Source organism: Cheilinus undulatus, linkage group 18 (assembly GCF_018320785.1).
Source record: "Cheilinus undulatus linkage group 18, ASM1832078v1, whole genome shotgun sequence".
In the NCBI taxonomy this organism is placed as follows: domain Eukaryota; kingdom Metazoa; phylum Chordata; class Actinopteri; order Labriformes; family Labridae; genus Cheilinus; species Cheilinus undulatus.
In genome coordinates this window covers 3879020-3906368 of record NC_054882.1, presented here as the reverse complement: position 1 = coordinate 3906368, position 27349 = coordinate 3879020, and the positions used below count along the sequence as shown (strand labels likewise).

The 27349-nt window shown below is 40.6% G+C and overlaps 1 protein-coding gene across 4 annotated transcripts in view; it reads right to left on the bottom strand.

Moving 5' to 3' along the window:
• pacs2 (phosphofurin acidic cluster sorting protein 2) overlaps window positions 1-27349 on the bottom strand; it is a 105208-nt gene that overhangs the window by 30740 nt on the left and 47119 nt on the right. For all 4 annotated transcript variants that reach the window (XM_041812580.1, XM_041812583.1, XM_041812582.1 and 1 more), the window contains exon 2: window positions 2643-2730. In XM_041812580.1, the coding sequence (XP_041668514.1) occupies window positions 2643-2730 (88 nt within the window). The remainder of the gene's footprint in view (window positions 1-2642; window positions 2731-27349) is intronic.

Here is a 27349-nt window from a genome sequence, read left to right as displayed (position 1 = left end):
CTTGTGCTGCTGATTTTGTACTGATTTTAAAAATGTGGGAGACCACAGACATGAGGACACTTTCAGCTTTTTATCTGATAGGTTCTTTGCAGTCATGTGATTCAGATGACATGTAAATGTCCGCTGGGGTTCAGGAAGTGGGGGAGCCATAGGAATGAATGGGAAGAGAGGAAAGTTAGAACTTTACAGCTCTAAATGGAGCTGGACGCTGAAATTATCAGAAAAATTCTACATACACAGAATATGAGCCCTAAAAGGTTTTTTTTTCCCCACAGTTCAACCGATTTGCTTGTTTTGAAGAAAACCAGTGTCATAAATTACTCAGTCCTGCAGACCTCCTGGTGTTGTCTAGTCAGATGAAGGGAGACCAGACTCTAGAGGAGTCTAGTACTGAGCTAGGAGGCTAGCTGAGCCAATTTAACATATCAAAAATTCTATTTTTATCACAAGCATGCTTTTATTTAAAATGGAGATGCACCGTAGCTAGCTCCTCTTTGAGTGTCAGTTTCCTTTCCTGCTTCCTTTGTAGTTATTTGATCCATATTTTAAAAGCCAAACTGGTACCAGATAAGGAGCAACCAGCTCTACTGAGCTGAGCCACATGATCTGGATCTCTAAAGAAAATACGAACATCCAGTCAAAACAAGGGAGGCTGGAGGCTGGACAACATCTGAGGAAACACGGTAAGATCTAAAGGTCTAATGAGCTAAACTGTGGCAAAACCGGACTGAACCAACCCAGACCACTTTGTGGAAAAGGACCATACATGAGTGTTGTGTGACGCTGCTCGTCCAGGCTTTTTTCATCCCTGCCTGCTGCCGTTTTCTCTTTATTTATGTAAATAATGAGCAACAACTTTGTTCTTGTGCTTTTTTTTTTTATTTTAAGATTTTAATAAATTTTTTCACTCAGAGTGTAAGAGGCCCAAAAGGGACACCACATACATAGCAGCAAAAACAAACAAACAAAAAAAAAAACATGTATTATATGTAAAAATTATAAAAATTAAAAATTATAATATATATGCCATTTTTCCCAATTCTTCTTCTTTATTTAATCAAGATCAGACCTGATCATAAATATTAAATATTGATTAATTTTGAGAATTTAAAGGTCACATATTTGACCTTTTTAGGACAAGTTTACATCGATCTCAGAGGCCCCAAAAACATGCCTGTGAAGTCTGTTGCTGAAAAAACACTCCAGTATTGAATTTTTGCGTGTCTAAAAACCCCTCTGTTTCAGCCCTGCTCAGAATGAGCTGTTTCTGTGTCTGTGGCTTTAAATGTTACTGAGCTGTCTGACTCCACCCCTGACCACGCCCCTCTCAGGAAATGGATGCGGCTTAATGGATGTGGCTCTCCTGATCCTCCTCTAAGGAGAGGAGGGCGGAGATTTCTTATAAGGGGGGGGGGGGGGCAACTGAACCTGGGGGTGGGGCTAACTATCCACATGACATCATGAGGGGAAAATCTGAGGACGACTTGTTTCAGCACACGTTTTCTGAGAGTTTGTGACTCACCAGAGTGAGGGGGGATTTTTCTGGTACTTGAGCGGACTGTGGACAGGCCAAGGGCACATATTTTTCTTAGAAAAGCCTCAATAGTGATTATTGCATAATATGTCCCCTTTAACCCTTTAAACATTAGTTCAAGTGCAAAATGCCATGATTTTTGTGTGGTTAAAAACACAAAAATGAAATATTCTTCATATCATACATGCAAAATTTTATTTCCTTGAAGGGCATTATCACAGCCTTGACGGTGTTGAAAAAGAAAAAAAATCTATTTTTTAATCCTTTTTTTAAATTTTAAGATTTAAATACATTATTGCAATATTAATTCTATAGAAAACCATAATAAAACATGCATTTTCCCACATGCAAATTATGGTAAAACACCTGACATTTGATGACAAACAGGAAAAACTGCAAATTTGAAGCAAAGAATTAAAGTTTAATATCATGAAATGCACATTTTTACTACGATGGCTGGGGGGTCAAATATTGTGGTTTTAATGGGTTTCTATGGGACATTTTTTGGTCCCCAACAGCCTGAGTGGTAGAAAATGTCTACAAAGCTTTATATTGACGTGTTCTCATATTAAAATTTAAAAATTCTATTAAAAAGCCCTATAAAATGTATGTTGTTAGCATTAAAACAGTCAAAAATTAGAAAAAGACCAAAAAAATGACCATCGATTATTTGTCCTCTAAAGAGTTAATGTCTTTTCTCCCTCCTGATGTGAAATACATCCTCAAACAACCTTTCTTAGTAGAAACTCCTCACATAGAGCAGTTTTTATTGTTTTAATGAGAGAACAGTGGAGGCTACATATTTTATATGTATCTCATTATATAAATCTTACTGTTGTTTCTGCATGCTGAAAGTGTACCACAGGTCTTTAAAAGTCAGTAAAGTTGTAGTTTTTGTTAGAAGCTATGTAGATAAAACAGCTTAAATCTGACACAGACTTTTTATCTACTAAGTAGAGACGTGGTGGTGTGAGATTAGGGCAGAAAAACTCAGATCTGATGATAACTGCTCTTCTCCTGCCCTCATCTCAGCACGTGTTCCATTTATTTTTGTTTGTATGTGAATGTTCTGCAGGTCCGTACACGTCCGAGTGTTTCTGCTGCATACCTGGATTTTCACAGCGATGACCACAGAGATCAGCTCCTTATCGAGTTCTCTCATCACAACCAGCTTCTTCAGGGTCAAACTGCACAACCTGAACATCCAGAGAGAGAGAGGAGACGTGTTTAGTTCTGCTGTTTTTATCAAATATGCATTCACAGATGAGTCAGTCACAGCGAGAGAGCAGACGGTGTTTGTTCAACAGTTTATCAGGGTGATAAACAGACAGATCTGTCACACACAGGGTTAATGAGTCTGAGCAGGTGGGATCATGCCACAGCTTTACACAGGTGTTTATGTCACCTTTATTACACCAAACCCAGGGAAACATATAAGAACAGACCAGCCGTTGTAATATCAGAGCTAGGTTAATGAAATCAGTGCATAACATAAATATCAATTAAATAGGTACAGTGATGAGACAAGAACAGATAGCTTCTAAGAAGCTACAACACCCTCCTGAGATCCATTTTTAGTTTCTCACACTTATTTTGGGTAAATTTGACCTGATAAATTAAAAATCTAAAGAACAAACAGCACCCCGGAAATATGACTTTTCTGAGTAGCTTCTTTTGACGCTACGTTTTGGCTGATAAAAAAAATACAAAATTTAAAAAACATAACTCCTTAAATATTCCACAAATATTTCAGTGAAACTTTCTGAAAAAAGCCGAAATATATAAATACACCCCCCCAAAAAATCCATCAAAATTCCCCAACATTTCCAGTAGATTCCTCAATCCAATCAAATCCAAATCTATCAAAATTCCCTCAAATGTTATAGAAAATTTTCAATTTAATACCCTAAACATTCAGTAAAATTCCCTAGAAGTTCCAATGTCATTCAGGAAAATTTCAAAGCAAATTCCAACCAAAAAAGTCCAATTAAACTAAAAATAAATTACACCAAAATTCTGTATAAAATCATAAAACATAAAAAAAAAAAAAAAGATCAAACAAAACAATCATCCAGGCAAATAATTTCCCAAATTCCCGCTAAAGTATGCCAAAAAATTCATTGCAAATCTTCAAACCAAACTACAAAATAAAGCAACATATTCCCAAAAATTTTAAGGAAAACTCCTTAAAGTTTTAGAGTAAATTCCATCAAATATTATGGAAAATTTTCTATTTAATACCCCTAAACATTCAATTAAATTCTCTAGAAGTTCCAATGTCATTCAGAAAAATTTCAAAATAAATTTCCAACCAAAAAGTACAATAAAACTAAAAATAAATTTAACCAAAATTCTGTAGAAAATCCTAAAAAAATAAAAAAATAAAAAAGATCAAACGAACAAATCAATCATACAGTCAAATAATTTCCCAAATTTCCAAATTAAAGTCCGCCAAAAATTTCAATGCAAATCCCGCCCCACAACTTCAAACCAAATCTGTACAAAACATAGGAGCATATCCCCAAAAATTTCAGGAAAATTCCTGAAAGTTTCAGAGTAAATTACCCGACCCAATCAGATCAAATCCAGTCAAATTACAAATACCTTCCAAAATTCCGAAATTCCATAGAATATTTTGGGGAGTTCCCAATTTAAAACCTCTTAACATTCAATTAAAATTAATCAAATTTCTAATGATATTCATGAAAATTTTGAAGCTTAATTTCACCCAAAATTTTCAATTAGATAAAAAAAATCCACCAAAATTCCATAAAAATCATGAGGAGAAAAAAATAACCAAACTAATAAAATAAAGCTTCCCCCAGATTTACAAAAACTCAAATCATTTTTCCTAATTCTGATTTAATTCCCCCCCCCCCCCCCCCAAAAAAAAAAAAAAAAAAAAAAAAATTTTAACGCGAATCAACCGCTAAAACTTCAAACAAAACTCTTCACAACCCCGGAGTACATGACCAAAAAATTCCTGAAAATTTCAAACCAATTTCCCCAAACATTCTAACTTCTATGGAAATTCTGAACAATTTTGTCAGAAATTCTAACAGCAGAATTTATTTCTATGTTGTAGGAAAGCCCAAAGTAAAGTCCTCTTCTCCACATGCAGAGTCTTTGGAGGATCTGGTGCAGGGAGTTTCTGACTCTGATTATGAAAAGTTACACCAACCTTTAACCACCAAAATCTGATTCATTCCCACCAAGACCAAGAGCAGGTTTGTGCAAAGTTGGACAAAAATCACATTCTTGACATATTATGCTCTGCTTTTTAAATCCCAGTAACCTTGTACCTCCAATCCAATCCTTGAGCCATGTGGACATTTGCAAAGGATGACCTCGAATGGCCCTGACCTTTGACCTACAAAATATAATGTGTTCATCCTTAAGGCAGAGAAGATGCTTGTGAAAAGTTTAAAATCCCTCACAGCATTCTTGAGACATTGCATTTACAAAAAAGGTTTGGACAGATGTCTAACCTGGAAAAATCACGCCTCTGGTCTTGGCAGCCAGTATGGAGGCACAGATGAATGTTCCTGCTAATTCTGCTCCATAGTATGAGCCACATAAACCTATCTCACTCATTCTTTATGCTCTGTTTGCTTGTCTCTGTTGTTGCTCTACAAATGAAAATGTAGTGATTGATTTTGATTTATTTTACAAAAGAATCTCATCAAAAATGCAGGAATGCAGAAACAAAGAAGTTTTCTCATCAATGAATCCTGAAACTAAAGAAACTGGCTCCAAATCAAACAAAGTTTCTAAATTCCTTCTCTTGTTATTTAGCAGCGGGGCGAGCTAAACCCTCTTTTTTAACTGGCAGGCCTGTGCCAACAGAAACACAGAAGCAGCCGGGAGGCTTTGTTAAAGCAGCGTGTGAGCTTTAACAAGCCTGTCACGATTTTTTAAGACACTTCCTCAGCAGACCGGAGTGAAAGAGAAAAAGCTTTTCTTTCCTCTTTTTAAGGAGCTTTTCTGCAGTGGCAGAGTTATTCAGGAGAACCGGCTGCTCACAATCCACAGTCCTGTTCTCAGCCTCCATTTATCATCTGCTTCTCCCTCAGCAGCAGAATTAAAGCGTGTTAATGTGGCGGCCGCTCAGAATGACATCACTGCTACGTTATTCTGGAGCGCCACAACAATACGGTATTAAATGTCGTCCAGCAGAGGGAATGGCTTTATTTTCACACACTGTAAAAGAATGTGGGTCAAAACTGCCATAATAAAGACAGAGAGAGAAAACTACGGAAGCCCGGAGTGGTGACTGTGAAAGAAATCTAGTGACCCATTTTTATGTAGTAGAGTATTTCTCTCAGAGTTAGCTCTTCTCCCCACAGCGAGCCATGGCTCTGACACCTAACACGGCAAATTTAGGAGGAGTTTCTTTTGAAAAGTCTCGTACGTGGAGGCTGAAGTCAGACTGTGTGGCTGAGTGTGTGTGTGTGTGTGTGGGTGGTTTCAGAGGGGTCACATCCGAATCCTTGTTTATCTTCCAGTCATGGCGACCGAGGTGGAGCGGGTGTGTTTGGAGTTGGAGCTCATCAATATTGATGAACAAATTCTTTTGTTGCAAATGTTGAAGCGCAGACGACAGGGAGGACGTTTGCAGAGGTGGTCTGTACGACCGCTAAACGAGTCCAGGCTGAGAACGGGTGAATTTACCACACTGGTTCGCCCACTGAGGGACCTGGATGAAGAAATGGCGTTTTGAGGGGACCAATCACAGCCCTTCAGTCCTCGTTGCCGCGACTTATCTTATAATTGAGTGTTTATTTTCATTATTGTAACTTTATGTACAGCCCTTTGAAAGCACTTTATACTAAAAAATGTATTATTATTATTATTATTATTATTATTATTATTATTACTATCTATAAATTAAACTTCTAAATACTACCATTTACTTGTGTTTTTGTTTGAGATAAATTAGTACAAGTATGGTGTTTAAATGAAGAAATATTAACTAAACTAGAGTTATTAAACTTATTTGTGGTTTGTAAATCAGAGTGTCTTATTTCACTGAGCAATAATATTTATAAACTGCCCAGCAGACAAACACATCAGGTAGAAAATAACTCCTGCTGTAAGGTGAATGATCAGGTGTGCTGTTACCCCGAGGTAGCTGAAATCGCTGACTGATGTCCAGGGGTCTCTGGTCAGTGAAATGACTGTAGCTCGGGCCAGCTGCTCCACTTTAGTTGCCTTTTTAGCTGTCATACAGTTCCCGGATTCTTGTGACAGTAGTTTCTACAGGTGTTCTGAGATACGGGTCATCAGAGGCAGCCCGGATGACGTCTTGAAGCTAACATTAGCAACATTAGCTATCATGGCTCTATCTTGTGTCATTGTTAGCGTCTTTGCTAACATTAGCAACATCAACTATCATGGCTTGATCCCGTGTTGTTGTTAGCATCTTTGCTAACATTAGCAAAGATGTGTTTTGCCCAGAGGTGGTACTTCAGACTCGTGCTTTGTGTTGAAGTCAGTTTATCGCCTCAGTATGGACACACAACTTCCAGACTTCCATTAAGCAGCTTTTTGAACTTAAATTTGCCGTGAAGCAGACCTGGGTCCGTCTCCTCACTTGTTACTGCTGACTGGGTTTGACCCGCCTTTAACCTTTCACCCCAGGGATGTAAACTACGGGAGGAAGTTGTGGTCAAACTTAGTCACATGATTAAATTGCGTTATTATTTTTTTAACGCGTTAAGCTTCCCAGATTAATCACGAGCGTTGACACCTTAATAGTAACAGGCCTAAAAAAAACACTTGTTTTTTTTGGTCAGGGAATGTCTGAAATGCATTCCTGCTGTTTCCATGGTGATGCTGTACAATAGTTTACAAATTGAAAATGCCTCAAAGTTGGGGAATCTGCTCTCGGTCCCATGTGCAGTCATACAACCAAAATTTTAAACATGCCAGAAACCAGTCTGACCAGTCACGAGTAACTGGTCGTGTCCCCCCCTGCAGGATAAATGATGCGCAGCAAAAGCCCCAACTTCCAACTGAGTCATGTGACTCAAACTCATGTCTGAAGCAGCTGAAAATTACATCCCACTTTACGGGGTCCTGCACCTCAGATTGGGAACCTATGGCAGTAGCACAATACTAATTCTTCTTCCAATTCCAAACAATTAAATAACCAAAATCTGCACATGCTCGTCATCAAAATATGTTGACAACAGATTCAGTCCTGCTGTGCAAGAAACATTCCTACAACATAAATACAATATAAATGAAGGAGGAGAATGTTGAACTGTCATCCTTTAACAGTCTTAAATATGGAGGAAATACCTTCATCAGCCCTCTGTTTAAATCTCCAGTGGCACTTGCATTGCCTCTTTAATTCACACGTCTTTTTATCTGAAAACATCTTTTACGTTGTTGTTACATCACATTAGTCCAACAAGCCTTGAGAATAAGCTAGAGAACCGTCTTTTCTTTGTGTTTTTGATGAATCCTTCCTGGATTAATCGGTGCTCAGCATTAGAAGGGAGGTGTTCAAACATAAAAACAGCTGATTATTCCCTTTAACGTATTACGTAGAGCCCAATTCCTAAATTTAAAGAGAATAAATGACAGGTATGTGTGGGTAACACTGAAACCATTCCTTGTGACATTCAGAGTGAGGACTGGAGAGTTGACCTTGGATGTAACTTAACTCCTCTCCATTTCTCCTATTTTAAGAGTTGGAGGGAAAACAGTGACAGAGAGGTGAAGCTGTAAAGAAAAGAAAATCAGCCAGCACTTTCATAACCCTCTGAGTGACACCACGCTGCAGCGGACAGGAATCAATCAGCCCCGGGAGAAAGGAAAACACTGAGACGGAGAGAGAAGAAGCAGAGATGACAATAGCGGGTTTGAAGAGGTCTGAATGAAGACCTTTCTCTTCTTCACGGCCCAAGAAACCCCAGGCACAACAGACACAAGGCCAGAGAAGGCTCACATTGTCTTCAGCCAGCACTCACATAGACAATACGCTGCATTCTTCTTCTGCTGTTTTGTATTCTGCCCCGTTCTCATTGGTTCCGAGCCCACAACAGCATCTATTCCAGTTATGCAAGGTGGCTGGATGTTGGTTTGCGTGGGCAGAGAAAGTCAAATAATCGCAACAAGTCAGGCTGCTCTGCTCATATTGTCACGCTCAGCTTTTGCATGTTTGGTTTCTGTGTTTTTATAGGAAAGCTACCATTGTAAACAGCTTTCTACTGAAATAGCACTTATTTTGTAGGGGAATCTTTCTGTCTTTTAAAAATAACCCCTAAAAGTTTCTATTTCTGCCTCAAATGAAAAGACCCTGCTCTTAAGATTATCCTCCCTAATGTATGCATTTCCACTGGCCAGGCTTTGAGCCATATGATGGTATGAAAAAAGAGTCCAATGTAAGTGAGCCAAAACTGCAGTTCCACAAATGGCCACTTGGGGATGGCTCCAAAAGTAATTATATCTACTGGTATTAATTTTCATATAATGCCCATTACACACCCAAAAAAACAGAAAAATAAGATTCTTCAATGTGTACAGTGAAGTAAAGAAACACTAAATACAGCATATACTACAATACAACACAACACGAAAACAATTTTTTAAAATCAAGATATGACACAATACAAAACAATGCAACATAATGCAAGTCAATACATGTCCAAGATATGCGAGGAAAGATCAGGACACTTTATGGACCTTGCTTTGTGCACTGGTGCACAGTCATGTTGGAACAGGAAGGGGCCATCCCCAAACTGTTCCCACAAAGTTGGGAACATGGAATTGTCCAAAATCTCTTGGTATGCTGAAGCATTCAGAGTTCCTTTGACTGGAACTAAGGGACCAAGCCCAGCTCCTGAAAAACAAGCCCACACCATAATCCCCCCTCCACCAAATTTTACACTTGGCACAATGCAGTCAGACAAGTACCGTTCTCCTGGCAACCGACAAACCCAGACTCGTCCATCAGATTGCAAGGTGGAGAAGCGCGATTCGTCACTCAAGAGAACGTGTTTCCACTGCACTAGAGTCCAGTGGCGGCGTGCTTTACACCACTGCATCCGACACTTTGCATTGACCTTGGTGATGTATGGCTTGGATGCAGCTGCTCAGCCATGGAAATCCATTCCATGAAGCTCTCCTCCACTGTTCTTGAGCTAATCTGAAGGCCACATGAAGTTTGGAGGTCTGCAGCCATTGACTCTGCAGAAAGTTGGTGATCTCTGCGCACTATGCGCCTTAGAATCGTAGCCTACCACTCAGTGGCTGAGTTGCTGTCATTCCCGTTCGCTTCCACTTTGTTATAATACCACTGACAGTTGACTGTCATTAGCTGACAGCCAGCTGATTCGTTTTAAGCATGTTATTAACTAATCACACTAATGCTGCCATATTTAAACTGCTCTAACCTGGCTACACTCTGCTGCTCCCTCTGCAAGCTGCTTTCTGCAAACCCTCCTCCACCCCAGCTCCTCCTTTATACTTTAAATTAATCAATGTCATTGTGTTTTCATCGATGCCTGTTCTACTCTGGGTTTTTGCTGCTTCTCTCCCTGCCCCAGGCTTTCTTTGATCGATCTGACACGATTTGATACAATTCAGTCTGACTCGATTCATGTCCAAGATACAGTCCAATAAATCAGAATGCAATAGGATACCATGAATCAGAAAAAACATACCTTACAATAAAATTATTTTCAATGCAATTTGATATAATGCAAAACCATACAATATGGTGCAAGGCTAAGCAATGAATGATATGAAATAAAACAATACCATACAATACAACGCAGTAATTCCAGATATGTTACAATCTGATACCAGACTAGAGACCTGATGTTTACAGGGGAATTTCTCTTGAACTCCATTAAGTATAAAAAAACCCCAGAAACTTTTGTAATGGTTGCGTCACACTGGTTTAGCAATTTATCATTCAGGGGTAGGAATAAGAAAGAATTTATCATCTGTGATAAGTGAAATGTTTTAGTCCTGATGTGTCAGAGAAAACATAACTTTTCTGTGATTTTAAAGTGGTTCAGTCCCTGAGGTGTAAAAGTTTGGAGTTTTCCAAGGTGACACCACACTTTCATCACACCTATCTCATCAAAGAGTTTAAAGAGAAGCTTCAGCAGTCGGTGTAGTCTTTAAAGATGTGTCTGTTCCTCTGATACAAAGAACGATATCTATCTGAAGGTTTCACCAAACAGCTGCTGCCTTATTTCCCTCTAAATTCAAGTCCTCGCTCTCTGTTCCAGCATTCAGCCACTGAGCTGTCTGTCCGTCTCCACACACAGCTGCCGTCTTGGCTCTGCAGCAAAGAAACCTGTTCCCGTCCTGTCCCCTCGCTGCCGACTCAGAGGGAATCAGACACGCAGCCTGCCGCCTGCAGACGGGGTCTTGCCAAACTCTGATACAGAGTCCAGGTCAGCACAGATGCTCTGGCGGAGGCTGAGGGGAGGACCGGCCGGCTCCGTGTGGAGCTGTGAGAGCACAATAACAATCGTTTCACCTGCCAAGAACAACAGACCAACAGGAATCTGTTTATGTGTCACTGAGGCGAAGACGAATCAACAACAAGCTCAAAGTAAACAGAAGAAGAGCGGGGGCTGAAGACCGACATAAATCACTGCAGACTTTAAACATTCCAAAATATGTTCATTCTACTACACTTACATCATGATAGATACTTCAACTTGCTTGCTGGAGGAGGAGGCAAATTTCCAACATCCATGCTTACTAAGGGTAACATGCAAAGCTGTAGCTAAAGACCTCCAGATCCTGAATGACGCTAAAGAGAGGGACTCCATGTTTGTCATCAGGCAAATCCATTTAGTAAAGCTCTAATTTACAATGTTTGTGTCAGACCCAAAATGATTTAGACCAACCAGTGTCAAGGAGAAGGAGGTGGTAGTTAGCAGTACTGGAAGCCAGTATCAGTGGCTGCTGCTGGTGAGTTGAAGCTCAGTACAGCTGTAGTACAAGTTTAATTATTTACACAGCGTAAATCACATTTCATGCTTGATAAATATTGATACTGAACAACTGTTACAAAGTCGGGATTCTCCTGGAAAGGATGGAGCAAAGAGCCAGATGCAGAGCTACATTACATACTGAGGAGAGAGTCTGCACTCAGGCCATTAATTAGGACCATCTACTACCACAGGTAGGAAGTGGCCAACTCAGTGGATAACTTCACTCATGGTGCAGAAGAACAATCCTTCACCAGAAACATCAGCAAAGGAATCCCAGCAGTGACCTTTGTACAACAGACAACATCTAAACTAGTGTTACTCAACACTGCTCAACCAAAGAGCCAAATTGTTGGAAAATACATCTGCAAGAGCCACAATCTAAGTGGTGGGAAGTGGCAAAGATGGGGTTAAGGGGCAATAAAAAAATAAACTTATGGTGGCAAAAATGGTCAAAAAGCGGCAAAAAAAGTGTCAAAAATGGGTGAAAAAGGGTTAAAGGGCAATAAAAGTATGTTTATGGTGGCAAAATTGGTCAAAAAGTGGCAAAAATGGATGAAAATGGGTTTAAAGGGCAGTAAAAATAAGTTTATGGTGGCAAAATTGTCCAAAATGGCAAAAAAAAGTGTCAAAAAGGATGAAAAGGGTCAAATTGGCAAAACATGGCAAAACCTTGGTGAAAAGTGTCAAAAAGGGGTGAAAATGGGTGAAAATGAGTTTAAGGGGCAATAAAAATAAGTTTATGGTGGCAAAAAGGTTCAAAAGTGGCAAAAAGTGTCAAAATATGTGAAAGGGGTGAAAATGGGTTTAAGGGCCAATGAAAAATAAGTTTATGGTGGCAAAATGGTCCAAAAAAAAAAAAAGTGTCAGAAATGAATGAAAAGGGTCAAAAAATGAGTCACTGATAACTAAAATGGGCAAAAATCAGCAAAAAGGTGAAAATATTGGCAAAAAACCTGTGCAAAGATTGGCAAATTAGAAAAAAAATGGATTTAATGACAAAAGGCAGCTTAAAGGGGAGAATAGTGGCAAAAAATGGCAAGAATGGGATAAAAGTGGAAAAAATAAGTGGAAAAAATCAGCCTGTGTGACGCCAGCCGTCTGATTACAATAGGCCGACTCAAACCGCTTTGGAAGCAATCCATGGAGGCTTCATACTGAATACGTGGCCTCAACCAAACTTTGGATCAACCTAACGACCCGCCCACTAAGCTCAACTTCCTGTCAGCTAGCTAGCTAGCATTCTGGCTAACAGAAACGTACCTTCTGCCTGTCGAGCTATCTGTCAATCAAATGAGACGCTCCAATCAGTGCACAGTGATTTTTTTCCTAAATATAATCTAAACCATTGTGGTACAACCCCGTACAGTGAGAGCACATGAAGACACTAGCTAATGAGACATGTTTTGTGTTTTGAACCAGGCTGTAAACCAGTTTATTTCTAGCGTAAAAACACTAACATGTGTCCAGACGGGACTCCAGTGTTCCTGCAGCCAACCTCGAGTGGACACTCGCAGTATTGCAGTTTTTTGCACTTCCCCATTGGCCTCATTTTTCAGGACCAGAGTTTGCCGCTTGATTACATCTAAACACTCTGCCAAAGGGCATGATGGGAAAACTCCACCCCCTGATTTCAAACAGAGTTAGATTATAACTGACTGTCTCTAACTCCAACACTGAAGGCCATTCCAGTCAGAATGGAGATAAAATTACACTTCAGGGATGCTCAGATGGCCGAGTGGTTAGGTGACGCCGCATGTTCCCTAAGTCATCCTGAGGCTCCTTTCCAGCACGTCTCTCCCCCATTTTCTCATTCCTGTTTCTGATTCTATCTACTCTTCTTCTCTACTAATAAAGGCATAAAAAGCCCCAAAATGTGAGATTTAAAATCAACTCTGAAATGAGAATTCAGCACTCCAGCTTTTGCTGTGTTGGATCCCCCTTTTTAAAAACAGAAACCCCCCTCCTGGCACCGCCCCAGACCTCCATGTAGCATTGAAGAGGCCCAACAAAGTCTTCAGCAACTTGGGACGGATCTCATTCCACACCTGGTACCCCAGCAATGGGACTCCCCTCAGCAAACTTACAGGTGAGTCTTCCTCTTGACCAGACTCCGCCTCCTCATTAGAGGAAGTGTTGGTAGGGTTCAGAAGCTCCTCGCTAAGCGCTCTTTCAAATGTTCCTTTCACCACCCAAAAACATTCCCAGTCTGGATCTAGTCTGAGTTTCCAGACGACATAAACACGGCTATTCTAACAGTAAACTGGTGAGACTGATTTCTGTGATATGTGACCCATTATCATGACTCAGTCTGCCATTATGCAGAGGGATGCTTCAGTTTAACATCGGTATCAGCTGATGTCAGCCCTGCTGACAAACATCCATCAGGAAATAAAGCTGCATGAACAGATATGAGTAGGCGGTGTTCATCTGGAAACTGCTGAATCAAATTAGAGATTTTATTAGGCAGAAGAAGTCACCTATCAGACAAACTTCTATCTGTTTTCTTAGTCTAATGAGAGAAATTTCTGGCATACTACAAGTCTGACACCTAAATAAAACCCATCAACACCAGCTATTTTTTAAACATCAGTATCAGCCTTGTTTTTCTCTCCCCATGCATGTCTATTTTGCAAATGTGATTGGAACTCTGCATCACATTTGCACAATAGTTTTGCTCCCAGCTCAATCCTCAGCGGAGATGCACGGTGATGTTTTTATGCAGAAAGTGTTCATCAGCCAGGATGTCGACGGCACGCAGGTCTGGTTACATAAACTTCCGAGGTTCAGTTCCTCCTCCTGGATTTGCTCCATCTGTTCAAAGTGAGAGTCGGGGAATCGGACACCGAGTGCTCTGCTGCACCGAGCCGCATCCATAATGAGATTTCCACACTCCACACCGCCACTTCCTGCTCCATATGCACACGCATGCCGAGGCACTCAAAATAGATGCTCAAACACGACGTAAGAATTGAGTTAACGGGGTATCTGGTATCAGGAGAGGAGTGGGCCAGAGTGGCTGATGGGTAATCCACCCTATGCATCAAACAGAGTGATGCAGTTAGAAAAATGAGGATGATTGTAGCCCATATCTGGGCGGAAAAAGTCACATTTTTGCTCTACCACAGGCAGGAAGCGACCAACTCAGTGGATAACTTCACTCATGGTGCAGAAGAACAATCATTTACCAGAAACATCAGCAAAGGAATCCCAGCAGTGACCTTTGAACAACAGGCAACATCTAAACCAGTGTTTCTCAACCCTGCTCAATCCAAGGCCAAAAAATGCATCCCTCAAGAGCCACAATCTAAGTGGTGGGAAGTAGCAAAGATGGGTTTAAGTGGAAATAAAAGTAAGTTTATGGTGGCAAAATGGTCAGAAAGCAGTAAAAAGGTGTCAAAAAGGGGTGAAAAGGGGTGAAAATGGTTTAAGGGGCAATAAAATAAGTTTATGGTGGCATAATTGGTCTAAAAATGGCAAAAAAAAGTGTCAAAAATGGGTGAGAAAGGGGTAAAATAGGCATAAATGGCAAAACCTTGGTAAAAAGTGGCAAAAGTGGGGAGAAAGAGTGGCAAAAAGGGGCAGAAAGTGGCAAAAATGGGTGAGAAGTGACAAAAAAATGAGTCACTGATGACTAAAATTGCCAAAAATATCAGCAGAAAGGTGGAAATATAGGCAAAAGACATCAAAAAAATTGGTGAAAATGGGTTTAAGGGGCAATAAAAATAAGTTTATGGTGGCAAAAATGGTCAAAGAGTGGCAAAAATTGTCAAAAAAGCGGCAAAAAGGGGCAAAATAGGCAAAGCATGGCAAAAGTGGAGAAAACAAAATTGTAAAAAAATGGGTGAGAAGTGACAAAAAATGAGTCACTGATGACTAAAATGGGCAAAGATCAGCAGAAAGGTGGAATTTTTGGCAAAAAAAAACCCGAGCAAAGATTGGCAAGATAGGAATAAATGGAATTTAATGGCAAAACCCAGCTTAAATGGGCGAAAAGTGTCAAAAAATTAGATATAAGTGGCAAAATTAGCCTCAAAATGAAAAAAATAAGTGGGAAAAAATGGGCTACGAGCAGTAAAAATTGATTTAAAATGGCAGAAAAAAGAAAAGGGGCAAAAGATTGCAAATAAGGGCAATAGATATATACGGACAAAAAATAAAGGTTGACAATTTAATCTTATTGTATAAGTGCTGGAAACAAACTGGTTAAAATGACATGCAATGGATAATTTTTAAGGTCAAATTTCCCATTTTAAGGTTTTCTGGGGAATCATATTTCAAATTGAGACATAAAAAGACCACAAATCATCACAAAGAGCTGCACGATGCTACAGAGCCACTGGTTGAGTATCGCTACATCACTAGAGATCCAAACAAATGAATTACATCCACAGACTGTAGAAAGAATTGGACAAACCTGTGTGACGCCAGCCGTCTGCTTACAATAGGCCGACTCAAACTGCTTTGGAAGCCAATCCACGGCAGCTTCCATTTTGAAATCGCGGCCTCAACCAAACTTTGGATCAACCTAACAGCCCGCCCACTAAGCTTGACTTCTTGTCAGCTAGCTAGCTAGCATTCTGGCTGACAGATTGAGCTATCTGTAAAATATAATCAAAACCCTGTGCACCAAACAGAGTGATGCAGTTAGAAAAATGAGGAGGATTTTAGTCCACATCTGGGTGGAAAAAGTTACATTTTTGCACCAGAGCAATAAAAAAAATTCCTAAAAAGAAAACTGTGATAAAAACAAGCCCTTCGTTTCATATCTTTCGATAGTTGGGGTTGGATGTGACAGCTGAGCTCAGGTATATTTCATATATTTTTTAAAGTCCTGTGCAGAGGAGAAAGGAGCAGGCAGGGGGGGTTCCAATTTGTTCCAGCTGAGGTAAAATGCAGAGTGAAACTGCGACTGAGAGGCTGATAACGAAGCCTCATCCTGGGAGAGAGGAGACACGCCGTGCTTTCTGAGACTTTCAATCTTTGAAAGAAAAATCCAATTTCTGAATCTGCTGAATTGAAATTGGATTAAAGCCGACCTTCAACACTTCAGGGGGGAAAAAAAAGAAGCAAAAAAAATCGTTTAAGAGCACGACAAAGCACACAAACCCTGACTTTGCAGACCTCCAGCGTTTCCACTTTGTGTGTTAACATCACGCAGGAAGAGCGGGGACGACTCGCTGCAGCAAATTAGAGTGAAACACCTTCTTAAGGAAGCGTATTCTGACGTTAGTGAGGGAGAAAAATATTAGATCCCCTACTCTGTACATCAGACTGTAGCCTGGCATGGCTCTGATCATGCATGTGGCTGTTTTTCTGCCTTAATGTTTCTTTTCACTTCTGTTTTTATGTTTATTGTGCAGAGGAGATCTGTATTTTAAGCAACAGGCCAATTAAAGGAGGAGGAGGCGGAGGAGCACGCATGTGGTGTACCAGAGAAGTGTTAAAACAAAGTGGCTCGCTACTGGAAAGTAAAGCACTGTGATATTTTCCAGTATATCTTCACACCCTTGTTATTTTAGCTCTGACTTTCCTAAATTAGCTGGAGTATATGGAGCAAACCAACCCTTCTGCATAGCAGTGTAGCCCCACTCCATGTAGCCAGTCTCCTCTTAAAGGGGACATATTATGCAAAGATCACTTTTTCAGGTTTTTCTAACAAAAACATGTGCTGCCGGCCCGTTCACAATCCCCTCAAATAGCATTCCCTCCCATCTCTTTTTCTCCACCTATTAGAAAATGTGTGCTGAAACAAGCTGTTCTCAGATCCCCTCATGATGTCATGTGGGGAGTTAGCCCCGCCCCCAGGTTTGGTTGGCCTGATCCTCCTGATCCTCCTCTCACCTGCCAGCTGACAGGAGGATCAGGGATCCACTTCCATTAAGCCACATCCATTTCCTGAGAAGGGCGTGGTCAGGGGCGGGGTCAGACAGCTCATCAACATTTAAAGCCACAGACACAGAAACAGCTTGTTCTGAGCAGGGTTCTTTTAGAAATGCAAAAATCCACTACTGGAGTGTTTTTCTCAGCAACAAACTTCACAGGCATGTTCTGGGGACCTCTGAGACCAATATAAACTGGTCTTAGAAGGGTGAAATATGTCCCCTTTAAACTGGCTCCTGTGGAGAACATATGAACTATCAACAAGTACTGCATGCAAACAGACTTCAAAAATCCAGAACTATTCCTTTAAAACTCCAAGAATGGATGGGTTATATATACCCAGAGGATTTCATGGTGCAGCCTGTTGATTTGTGAACTGTCATGGACGCCCCGTTGACTCGCTGGATGAACATCCAGGTCACCACTAGGGATGGGCACAAGTACACGACTATTTGAGTAACGTTTACTACTCCAGCAGTGCTGACGAGCTGTTTTAGGTGAACTAATAACTGAATTTACTTGGTAAGAAATCCAACCTCACTTCCAAAAAAGCTGGTACTTACCATCCCTTGTGATTCACGGCTGGATTTACAGAGCCAATAAGATAAGGAATGGGTACATGTTGTCACCTCTCAATGTGTGCTATTGGTTGAATCCTTTGTTGAACCACTTTTCCTGCATGTTTTATTCCCTTTGTGCCACTTTTTATCCATTTTGGCCACTTTTTTCTATTTTTGACTTTTCATTACATTCTTTTTCAACAATTCTTGCAACATTAAAACCAATTTTTGTCCCTTTTAACCCGATTTTTGCCACTCTTTAACCCATTTAAACCACTTTTCCTGCATGTTTTATCCCCTCTGTGCCACTCTTTTATCAATTTAGCAACGTTTCTTCTATTTTTGGCCACTTTTTATCCCTTTCCATAACTTTTTCTGCCAATTTTTGTCCCTTTGTGCCACTCCACAACCCATTTTTGCTACTCTCTAACCCATTTTCACCACTTTATCTGGTCATTTTGCAGCACTTCAGCCAACTTTAACCCTTTTTTAAATCTCTACTAATTATGATTTCAGTAAAACAGATCAGATGTGAAGTCATTCTAAAACTATTTCTAGTATTAATTGTTTGTGGGATGGATTTAACAGCTGCAGACATTTAAAACCAAAGGATAATCTTAAAACCACAACACCTTATTTTCTTGCTTTTCTGAATTTAATGATCTTTCGGGGGGGACATGAGGCTTTGGGGGGCCTGATATGGCCCCCGGGCCTCCAGTTGAGGATCAGTGTTGTAGAGCAACATATGCTCCCATCCAGACAACGTCTGACTATTTCAGCAAGACAGTGCTAGACCACATTCCACATTGATCACAACAGCATGGCTTCACGAGAGAATAGTCCAGGTCCTAAACTGGTCTGCCAGCAGTTCAGACCTTTCAGCAATAGAAAACATTTGGAGCATCAGAGAAGAAGACCCAAGACTTTTGAGTAGCTAAAATCAGACAAGAATGGGACAACATTACTCTCCCAAAACTCATTCAACATGGGTTCTACATTAGCTTTGATGAGTGTGATTCCAGTCACACTAGACTGTTTACATGTACGTAAAGACTCCAGTTTTAGTTGGACTTTGACCTTTAAACAAGCTGACTTAATTGCACAAATATGGGAAACATTTCAAAAACGAAACATTACCAATATTTTTTTTTATTTCAGCAGTGTCCTCAGCTGTCCTGAGCAGAGATGGATATGCTGTACTGAAAAGTATCAAAGTTTGAAGGATCTGACAACCTTCGGGAGCCTTTGGCGTCACATTTTGAAGCGTTGGGCAGCTGAACGTCTGTATTTGATGACTCAGGAGTGATATAAACATCACTCTTTCTTCCTCTCAGTACGAGAGTGTTTGTGTGTCAGCGAGCTGATGTGACCTCGATTCTGTCGTCTCTGGAGGTTCTGGAAAACTCTCATCCTCTCGCCTCTGTCCATCTCCCTCTCTCTGTCTGTCAGTCCTTCTCCTTCTGTTTTTCTCTATGTGAGCCTGATTCAAACCAGCTCTGTTGCCGTGACTCACTGAGAAAAACCGAGAAAACAAACCTTCAGAGACTCAGCAGGAAGTGGAGTCAAATTTAAGCATTTCTTCACTAAACTGAGAGGAAACTCTGAGCTGTTGTGTAGTAAGACGGAGGCAGCAGATCCTTCGTCTGTCAGAGTGAAAATGTCACACCTTTCTTTGGATCTGGCATCATCAGAAGACTGAGAAAAAACATAGGAAGTCTTATTTCTGCATTTCACTCAAACTTTCAGAGCAGAAATCTTTGTTGCAAACAGGAATTCATGGTAGAGTCAACAAAACATTTAAAACTGAGACTAAGATGGAAAAAAATTCTGCAAGCAGCACTGAAGGGCCCTCGCACCCTAGTGTATGTCAAGTGCATCCCAACCATGGGAGTGTGGGAATTACAGCAGAGCACAAAAAGCCTGTCGATCTTCCTAAGACATTTATTTATCATGTAAAATGAGAAAAAAACAGGACAGTATATGTTAGAACTACTTCTGCTTTCTTGCAGTAGTTGGCACATTAGCAAAATCATAATACACATTTAAATACACATCTACATATGCAGAAGTGCAAACCCTTATCATACTTGTGAGATTTGATGCAAATCAGAAGTCAAGAGCTACAGTGACTTCCTGTGAAACGGTGAATTGCTCACCAATAAAGAAATAGCCTAAATGTGCCACTTACTGTTGCCACTTGGGGTGCCACATTAAAACGATGAAATTAGCATTCGAATATGTAGAAGGGCAGACCTTGATTCTACATGTGAAATTTGCTTGGTATGAGAGTTTTACATACTTCCTGCTAAATTGGCGAGATATTGAAATACTTGTCATCACCAGGGAGACGTCCTTTAACGAAAGATATCTGTGTTGTAGCCAATTATTGATGCCTTTCTTTCAAAATAAGCTCAATCGGTTAAAGGGATACTTCAACATTTTGGCAAAATTCGCCCACTGCCATAATCCCTATAGTCTTAGTAATAGGTTTGTTTCCTTTAGTTGTTGGTGCAAGCTGTTTTTAGAGCTGGGGGGCTGATATGCCAGCTGCTCAGCTAACGCTATGGAGACCTTCGATATTTCCAGCTTTCCCTCATCAAACTCATCAAATACACAATCCAACAACTCCAAAATGCTCTCGTGAACGAGTTGTGACCTGTACATTCATACTCCAGGTGAAACCAGGTAACTATGGCACTGCCTGAGGTGCGCACTGTGTCACTCCGCCCAGTGGTTTACTCAGCAAAGTAGTTCCGAGTATTTGCTTCATGTGTCATAATGTTCCATAATTGTACGTTTTAACATAGCGTGGTGACTAAACTAAAGGGAACGAACCTATTACTAAGACTTAGGGATTATGGAAATGGGCAAATTTGCCAAAATGTTGAAGAATCCTTTTAAGCACAATGAGAGAAATGAAGATATGACCCATTTGTGTCACTTCCTGTTGCCAGAAGGGGGCACTATGATGAGATGTTTGCGTGTGGGCGTGTTCAGTGTGATACCCTTGTCTTTCAAGAAAGAGCAGAAGATCACAAAATTGGGGCTCGTTATATATAGTATTTGGATACTAGTTATAATAGGTTAAAGTCATTTGGCACCATTAAAAATGCCTTATTTTGAAATTGAGATGAAGCTAGTGGACTTCCTGTTGGGATTTGGGCATGGCTCCAAGAGGATTTTTTGAAGGTCTTATAATGACCCATATACAGACCAAAATTTATAGGCCTTGGCTGAATGGTGAGCAGGGGCTGAATTTTTAAAGTGAAAATTCAAAAAATCAGAGGCTGAAATGTTCCATTACCAGAAGGGGGCGCTGAGACAAAGTAATGATATTGATGTATGAATGTATTCAGGATCAATGTGTGATCATCCCTGTAAAGTTTACTGATGATAGACATAAGCATTAAAAAGTTATACAATATTATTGGTGTATTTTCACTGCAAATAAATGTTCAGAATATAGTTTATGTTTGGGCTCTGGTAACAGCCCCGCCCTATTGTGAAAACTCACAGTTTGCACAAATTTTGATCCCTAGGTTGTCTAGAATGAGCAAAAAATTCTGGAGTCCATCTGATGAAACCCCCAGACGAGTTTGGTAAAATATTAAACTTGTGAATCGCCCAAAAACACCAAAATTTGACCTTTAGCTGTTTGTAGTGTGCTTCCTGTACATTTTAGAGGATGGCCCCAAGAGACCTTTTTTTTTTGTCTTATCCTGATACATATGTGTGCCGTTTTTAATGCACGTAGCTCTTACCCAGTCCCCTATCTCAGTTTTAGGGCGCCTGTGGGTGTGGGTGTGGGTCCGCCAAAATACAAACATTTCCACTGGGGGACAATTTTCTGTAATTTTTGGTGAGTTTCTGAGCATGTTAACACCCTAAATTAGTGACTCTTCTGACAAAAAAATGACATACAGATACAATAGGGTCCTCGCCACTGAGGTCGAGGCTCGGGCCCTAACTAACGATGAAATCTGACTTCATTTGTTCCTGAAATCCCTATCTCCAAAGTTTTGGATCAGGATCTTCCCATGTGACATTAACCTGCAGCAGTCTTAGTCCATCCATCAGTGTGGCAGGCTGCGCTCTTCATTTAGCTATGACTTACACAGTTAAGTACTGTTAAATTAACAGGTCCGCTCTCTGCAGCAGCTTACACGTCAATCACCTGCCTGTCCCCCATCAGAGCGAGCCCACCTGCTCACAATGACTCATTTAAAAGCCTCTTACGGATGTGCTGTACTGTATGAGAGTGCTGTTCACTTTGAAGAAAGAAAATCAAACCTCTATTATCTTCAACTCGACCCACACATCTGCTGAGGCTTTAAAAGAGGTTGTTTTTATTCTCTACAGCCTCTGAAGAGAGCGTCAGCTGAACAGTACAGATGTGACTATAATTGCTGCATGTTCGTCCAACACGGCTTATTCATCAAAACGTTTTAAACTTCAGAGAAACTTTGAGAGGACAGATTGTCCACCTGTTACATATAACAAGGCATGATTGGTAGCAAACAGGAGCACAACTAAAGCGTTCTGTAGCTGTTTTAAGCAAACACAACAGGCTGTTTTGAATGGATGAAGTCACCAGTTGGCCCACTGCCTTATCTATTTTGGCAGATTTAATCCGTTTCCATGTTTTCTAGCGCTAGAAATAACCACAGCTGTGTCCAGAACCACATAATTCATACTCAACCATACTGCATACTGAGCTAACTGATTCACCCATACTGAAAGCCTGTCATCTCCACATACCTGACTTTGTTATTAAAATATTTGCTGCAAATTTATGCAAAAGCTGCATAACAAAGCTCCACACCTGAGACCATCACAGTCTGTGCTGTTTTCACAAATGATACAGAACCAGGCATTTTCAGAGCTCTGCACCAGTTTTTCTTAACACCATGCTCTCAGCACTTTCAGATGAAGATGGTTCAACTTTTGGATTTTGCATTTTGCCACTTCTCCCTCACTAGGTAATTAAAATGAGGAAGGGGCAGGGGTTCTGATTTTAATGGTGGAAGGGTAAACTAATAAGACTTGTCTTTTCAAGTCAATTCAAACAAATTGAAAAACTCTCTTGTCCTAAATGTAACCATTTAATTGCAAATTATAAAGGAGGTGGCTGGGGTGGAAGAGGTGAAGCTTTGTGCTATAAAGGAAGTGGCTGGAGCGAAGAAGGTTAAGCTTTATGCTATAAAGGAAGTGGATGGGGTGGAGGAGGTGAAGCTTTATGCTATAAACAAGGTGGCTGGGGTGGAGGAGGTGAAGCTTTATGCATTAAAGGAGGTGGCTGGGGTGGAGGAGGTAAAGCTTTATGCTATAAAGGAGGAGGCTGGGGTGGAGGAGGTGAAGCTTTATGCATTAAAGGAGGTGGCTGGGGTGGAGGAGGTGAAGCTTTATGCTACAAAGGAGGTAGCTGGGGTGGAGGAGGTGAAGCTTTATGCTATAAAGGAGGAGGCTTGGGTGGATGAGGTGAAGCTTTGTGCTTCAAAGGAGTAGGCTGGGGTGGAGGAGGTGAAGCTTTGGCTATGGTGCACCAAAATTAATGCAAGCACGGTTCAGTGATAAGGATGTCATATTCAAATACACTGCTGTGTTGAAAGAGCTGTGATTGGGGTCAGCTGGGTGTCAGCTGATCACAGCTGGTCATATGACTACCTGGTCCTGCATGAACTAACGCTGAACTTCTTTAAGACCAAGAGGACCAAGCACAGAAATACTCTGAAGTTGAATACTAAGTGTATATGCTGTTAGAAAAAGTTGAAAATCCTATCAGTCCAACTAAAATTAGTCCAACTAAATCTGGACTTTTAAAATTCATGTTAAAATGTCAGTTTGAATGAATTCATAGCTCCAAAACCAAATGTGGGTGGAGACTGATTTGCATGCATACTCATAAATCGGACCCAATCTGGACTTGGCTCTCTGAGTGTGCTTCATGGCTCCTGCACAGGGCTTTGACTCTGTCACAATCAGTACTAATGCTACTCATAGCAGGAGTCACATTATTATTTGCCTTCAGATATCCTGGGAGGAAATAGTGCATCGCATTTCAATGAAGAGTAAAGCAAGAGTTTGTGCAACATCTACAGAGCTGTAAAGTTGTTCATGTTATTACTGTAAGAACAAAAAGTAATTAGCTACTGGCTAACTTGTTGGCACAGTCAACCAGAACTGCGTAGGTGCAAAACTAGCTAAAACAAGCAGGCAGAGCTGAACATACTCCTCTTAATCTGTTATCACTTCCCCTTTAAAGCTTGTATGTTGACAAAGACAGCAGTCCTGTTAACTGTCCTGATGGAGCTGTAGGCAGACTGAAGAGTGCATATAAACACAACAACAGGAGAAAAAAAGAAGGTAGAAAATGGATAGAAAAGGAGGAAATAAAGAGAGAGAGAGGGAAGAGGAGGGGCAGAGGTCACATGGGACACAGTGTCCTGCCCGTCCGCGCGGCTCAGTCTGAAACCTGAGAAACAAACATCACAGAGAAATGCTGCACTCCTGCTATTTAAACAGAGAGACTGAAAGCGTGGTCACTGCGTCAGAGCTGGAGGCTTCCTGCTCTAAACATGCTTCATGCTCAGCCTGGAATCACAGACACGCCATACCAACACCTTACCGTCAGCCTCCCCCCGCTCCCACCCCTCTTCCCCCTCTCAGCGTGCCTCACCCGCTGCACACGTGACACAAAGTTAGTAAATAAGACGCATGACTGAACCGTTGCAGACATTTCTGCTCTGTTGGGCATCAGAGAGGAGAGAAACAGGAAAGGTGAGACTGAAATAGAGCAGACAGGGATAAACCCTACACCTGGACATACAGGTATAGAACACTGTAAATAAACAGTGGAGTTCCTCAGGGGTCAGTATGAGGCCCACTGTTTTATTCTGTCAAGGGGGTTCAAAATTAATGGCCCTTTATCCCATTTATACCCTTTTTTCACCAATTTGCCTCTTTTATCCCCCTTTTTGCCACTTTTCGCCCATTTAAGCTGCCTTTAGCTGCTTTTTGACCATTTATGCCACCTGTAACTCATTTTTTGTTACCCATTTCTGCCACTTACTGCCCTTTTTTCCACACTTTTTTCCAACATATTTGCCCCTTTTCACCCATATTTTGCCACTTTAACTTTTTATTCTGCCTTAAGCCCACTTTTGACACTTCTTTTTGCCAAATTTTGCAACTTTTATCCCATTTTTCAAGTCAAGTCAAGTCAAGTCAAATTTATTTATAAAGCACCTTCAAGAAGACAGCAGTCCATCAATGTGCTGTACATAGAATACATAAAAAGAAGTAGATAAATAGTTCTTGCCCTTGTTATCATGTTTTTTGGCTATTTTTCTAATTTTTTGCCACTTTTCTCCCATTTAAGATACCTTTTGCCATTAAAGGCCACATTCCACCCATTTTTTCCTAACTTGTTGTTGCATTTTGCCCATTTTAGTCACTTTTCACACATTTTTTGCCATGCTTTTTCCACTTTAAATGCCTACTTTGCCCCCTTCACCCATTTCTTCCACTTTTTCTGCCACTTTTTACTATTTTTGCCACCTCTAACTTTTTTTGTTCCCACTTTTACCCATTCTCTATACTTTTCACCACTTAGATTGTGGCTATTGAAAAGTTATTTCTCAACAGTTCAGGTCTTTGTTTGAGCAGAGTTGAGTAACGGTGGTTTAAACTGTATTTAAATGACAGTAAAAAGTTTCAAAAATGATGAATTGTGAATGTTGCAAGTTTCATAATAAGCAGAAGTTTGCCTGTGTTTTTTGGCACTAAAAACCACAAAATGATACAATTTTGCAAATGTTTCTATTTACACAGAATTAAAAACACGGTCTCAGCTTCCACTCTTATGCAGATGACACCCAACTCTATCTCAGCACCAAACCATCCACTCAGCTCCCTCCCCACTCCCTGGTAAACCGCCTCCACGACATCAGAGCCTGGATGACCTCTAACCAACTCAAACTCAACAGCAATAAAACAGAGCTCATGATTGTGGCCCCCAAAGCACTGCTGCAGAAGGTTGGAGATCTCATGCTCAATGTAGACGGGACCTCCATCTGTCCATCCTCCGAGGTCTGAAACCTGGGCGTCATCCTGGACTCCACCCTCTCCTTCCAGTCCCACATAAAGTCTGTCACCAAATCTGCCTTCTATCATCTCAAGAACATCTCCAGGCTCCGACCATCACTCCCTGATTCTGTGGCTGAAACACTCATTCATGCTTTCATTACCTCCCGCCTGGACTACTGTAATGGAGTCCTGTCTGGAGTTCCCAGCAAAACCCTGGACAGGCTTCAGTACGTCCAGAACTCTGCAGCTAGAGTTCTCACCCGCACTAGACCCTGGCAACACATCACTCCGACCCTCATCCACCTCCACTGGCTCCCTATCAAGTCCCGCATCAACTACAAAGTCCTCCTCCTCACATACAAATCTCTCCATGCTCTGGCTCCCCAGTACCTTTCTGATCTCCTCCATCCATACACACCATCCCGCAACCTTGGATCTTCAGACACCGGCCTACTTTCCATGCCCAAAACCAAACTCCAAACCTATGGAGACAGAGCCTTCAGTGCTGCAGCCCCCACCCTCTGGAACACTCTTCCTGCTGTCCAATAACAAATGTATGAGACCACCCTAACCCTAACCAAAGTAAGGTTTCTGCCACAGCTGCCCTAAATTAACAGCATTGGTAATTACCAAAATCATTTTTTATGTTTCTGCAATGGTTAATACACCAACATGTAGAAGCTCTTTAACCATAATGATATTTTTAATGCTAAAATATAATTATTATTGTTATCCATGAATTTTCAAATTTACTGATTTACAAAAAAAAAAAAACCTGGAAAAATAGTAAAGCACATTATTATTTCTTGAGTAATATGTCAAATTATAGTTATTTCCTGCATTCAAAAATTAGTTTTAGTGGTTGAATGTTATGTTTGATTCATTTCTGACTTCTCAGAGAGGCCCAGTGAGCCGGCTCAAATTTGGGTATTAAAAAGGTGAATTCAGTTTGAAATTCCTCATTCCTGTTCAAAATGATAAAACGTGGAGAGCTGACTGAAAATGAAAGAGTTCGCATTAAAGCACTTCATGATGCTGGATGGTCTCTGAGACAAATATGACAGGTGGTCTAATACATTTGTTGAGCACTGTACATATTTCATTCAGAAAGTTTTCCAACCCCCTTCACTTTTGTCAATTTTGTTATGTTGCAGCCTGATGCAACAGTCAAAAAATATATATATAAATATAGATATGTGTAAATATTAATCTATACTCAATAAACCATCATAACAAACTAAAAACAGGATTTTAGATTTTTTTGCAAATTAAATAAAAATAAAAAACTGAAACTATCACATAAAGATAACTTTTCAGACCCTTTG